Here is a 3,438-nt window from a genome sequence, read left to right on the forward strand (position 1 = left end):
AACCATAGAGGCCCAAAGGGTTGTAGGCCCAAATCAATTAAGTTACTCTGAGTTTGTTATTTCAGTAAAACAGAATTAGTTACAACAGCTTTGCTTCTAATATATATATATATATATATATATATATATATATATATATATACACAACGATACATTATTGTAATGCAAGAGTTAATAGTAATTTTCAATCATTTCTTTCTGAATTCTTTCGTTCTTCTTTCTCTCCTTTCTTCTTCTCACCGTAGCTGTGATACCTCACACATTCTTATACACATTCAACGCTCTTAACAAGAACGCAGACTAAAAGTTAAATTCTGAGTCTTCCCACAAATACAAATATCCTTATGATGTATTGAAATTTAACCAAAGCCATCCAGAAACTATGAAATCAAAACCCGTATGTTTCAATAATCAATAACTTTAACGACAAAGACAGCTAAAGCTATGGATCAAATCGCACTTTTATAGTAATATTTAATATTTTTTAAAAGACGATGAAACTAATCAATCATAGTTATTAAATAGGGATCAATTATTTGATTCAAAAGTTTTATAAAACATGATAAAAACAAATTAAAGTGATATATTTATAATCATCAATAAAAAGATATCAACAAAAAAATAAGTAAAATGTAAAATCATTAACAAAAAAAAAAAAAAACACATACTTAGGCATTCTCTTGTCATCACAAATAATGCAGGAGCAAAAATGTTAACCAGGGCCATCGATCATATCCTCTCTAGTCCAAAATTCTCAACATGCTACCATATTTTCTCAAAAACGTTCGGTAAAACTAAATAGATACATATTAATGAATTCAATGGCTAGGGAAACAGGAGTACCACCGTGCATTGGAAACAGAACCACACCACTAGGCCTAAAAAGTATTAGAGGAACTATGGTTATGACAAGTTTTAGACTTAGGAGAAGTTTGCTTTTCTCTGAAGAGTCCCCACAAGTAATACTTTGCTTGAAATCCTGCACAACATGTAAATCAAAAATTAAGACACAATTTAATTTTACAAATAGTGAAATTTAAATGTGGCACTGAAGAAGTAGAATAAATGTAACTCACTCCTTTGTTTCATTGGGAGCACTGTAGAAGGAAAAACTAAAAGCTCTCCATTTTTAACCACAGCTTTTATGATAAGGTCATGGTAAATAATCTCATCAACCAGCTCGTCAAAGGCCCTCTCATTGCTGTAGAAGCATGTAATGTTCAATATTAAATTAAAGAGATAGAGAGAGCGGAGTAAGGGCAGTTTGAAAAAAAGCTTTATATACATTGCATTATTTTTCACAGGGACTTCTTTCAAAAGCAAAACTACTGCGTTTGAATCAGTATCTAATAAGCATTTTTAAGTGAAAAATAAAATAAAATATTCCGGCCCGTTTTTAGACACCAAGAATCTTGGTTTTTTTTTTTAAAAAAAATCAGTTTAGTTTTTTTCCCTGACTTTTGCTTTTTCCAAAGTTGAATGCAAAATACAAACTTAAAGTGAAAAGTACTTTCATTTTGAGAAAAAGGAGCTTCTTAGAGAAAAAAAAGTATATCCAAACAGCTCTAAGAGCATGTTAGCTTATCAGAAAAATCACCATTCATTCTCAGGAAAGAAATAAAGAGCAATGCTCTCCTCATTTGGTCCACTTTCCTTGAAATACTTTGGCCATACTTCAGATCTTTCAAGCAAGTCCACACGAAGCACCTCAGGGAGAAGTCTTGCTTCCTCTTGGACTTGGGGGCATGCTAAATTGGACAAATGGGCCAGAAGTCCATTGAAAATATCAATACTTTGATCGCAGAAGTACAAGCTTCCCCTATTAGCCATAAAATTCAACTTTAGACAATGATTCACCATAGAAGCTAGAAATTTCACCAACTCCAAATGAAGGTAGCAAAAACAAATTTCTTACCTCCACACTGGATCAGCAATAGGCTGTGGTTCAGTAACAGTCACATGCCCCTCACTAGAATCAGCTTTTTGTTGTTGCTTGTTTTTCCTTACTTTCTTCATGCAATTTGTTACCTCTATTCTGGCTTTACTTTGATCATGAGAAGATGTGTCTACTACCTTTGCATCACAATCTTCACAGAACCAGGTGACTTCACCAGTATAATCCACAGGCCCATCTAAACAATACCTGAAAAGAGTAAGTTGAGGAGAATAAGGCCAATATGCATCAAGAATGTGAAACTACAAATCTTATAAAATGCATAAACTTCTGTTTTAGAAGATGCTGTGAACAAAATTCAATAGCAAACTAAAAACTCTATGCATCTGATACCAAAAAGGAAGTTCATGGTATTAATACAATTGTATTGTGCATCAACTCATAAGAAAAGGTTCGAGGTATTAATAAGCACCTTCAATACCACTTGAAATTTAAAAGAATGTCCGCATGGAAATAAAAAAATAGGGGCATCTGCAGGTAATATGATAATGAAAACCTTCTAAATCATATTTTTAAAGCACTTTTACCAAAATCTAAAATCATATTTCTGCTTGAAAAATAATAAGAATCATATAAAAATCTATGTCAAATGACACAAAAGTTCAGGGTATAAATACCAAGATATACATATCTAACGGATGAGACGATGGAATTTTCTAATTTCCATTGCAATAGGGAGCTTTAATATATACAAGCATTGGCTTCCTAACCCATGATTTTAAGACCCAAATTTGGTACCTAAAAAATCATAATAGGATCTGTCAAATTACATAACACGAAAATCCTGATTGTTTGACCAGAATTGGCAATGATCTTCAGTAACATTTCATATTCTTTGGATTCATCAACTATAATTCTCCCACTTTTAATACTTCTAATGGAAAATTACAGAATGACCATAAGGCATTAGAAGTAGTAGCATCTTCAGTCAAGTATGACGATAAAAACTTGCTACAAGTTCATCAAAGTAAGTAGACAGAAAGGGAAAGTAGTAAGTCACCTATGCACTGCATAAACCTGACACGTTTCACAAAAATCCAACAACTCCGGAAAGCCCTCATCGCCACAAGTAAGACAAACAGTTACCTGAAACAAGTGCCCACAGTTTTACTAAAATGGATCATAAAAGCAGATGTACAACTCCAAAAGCTGCTAATCATAAGCTTTTGAGTTATGTACGGTTGAGAAAAAGGCATTGCCAAAAAACAAAACATTTAAAATTCTTTCTTCTTCTCATTTCAAATTTTTATCATGTTTGTCTCATTTAAGGAAGACAAGACATGCCAAAAACCAAAATAGTTTTAAAAGGTTTACTCAATCAACAATTATTTACATGTCACGAAGTTAGATCACTAGTAGAATAGTTGGTTCATTCAATTGAAAAATCTAAACTAGCCAAAATGGATAGGATAAGCAGATTCAGGCCTGTCACAGTAATACTGAATAAAACTATAATCAAATTAGTAACTAGATCTCTTAAGAAA

The 3,438-nt window shown here is 32.4% G+C and overlaps 1 protein-coding gene across 1 annotated transcript; it reads right to left on the reverse strand.

Annotated features, from left to right (window-relative positions):
• Nucleotides 1–676: 676 nt before the first annotated feature.
• Nucleotides 677–3,058, reverse strand: LOC133312570 (PHD finger-containing protein 1-like; the record flags this gene model as incomplete). Its single annotated transcript, XM_061513795.1, has 5 exons — nt 677–979; nt 1,077–1,201; nt 1,598–1,819; nt 1,916–2,143; nt 2,955–3,058. Coding segments are annotated over 5 exons (780 nt in total), but the record flags the coding sequence as incomplete, so codon positions are not given.
• Between the last annotated feature and the right edge of the window lie 380 nt (nt 3,059–3,438).

Source organism: Gastrolobium bilobum, unplaced genomic scaffold, assembly GCF_033153095.1.
Source record: "Gastrolobium bilobum isolate Gb01-03AN ecotype WA unplaced genomic scaffold, APGP_CSIRO_Gbil_v1 utg329129, whole genome shotgun sequence".
Taxonomy (NCBI): domain Eukaryota; kingdom Viridiplantae; phylum Streptophyta; class Magnoliopsida; order Fabales; family Fabaceae; genus Gastrolobium; species Gastrolobium bilobum.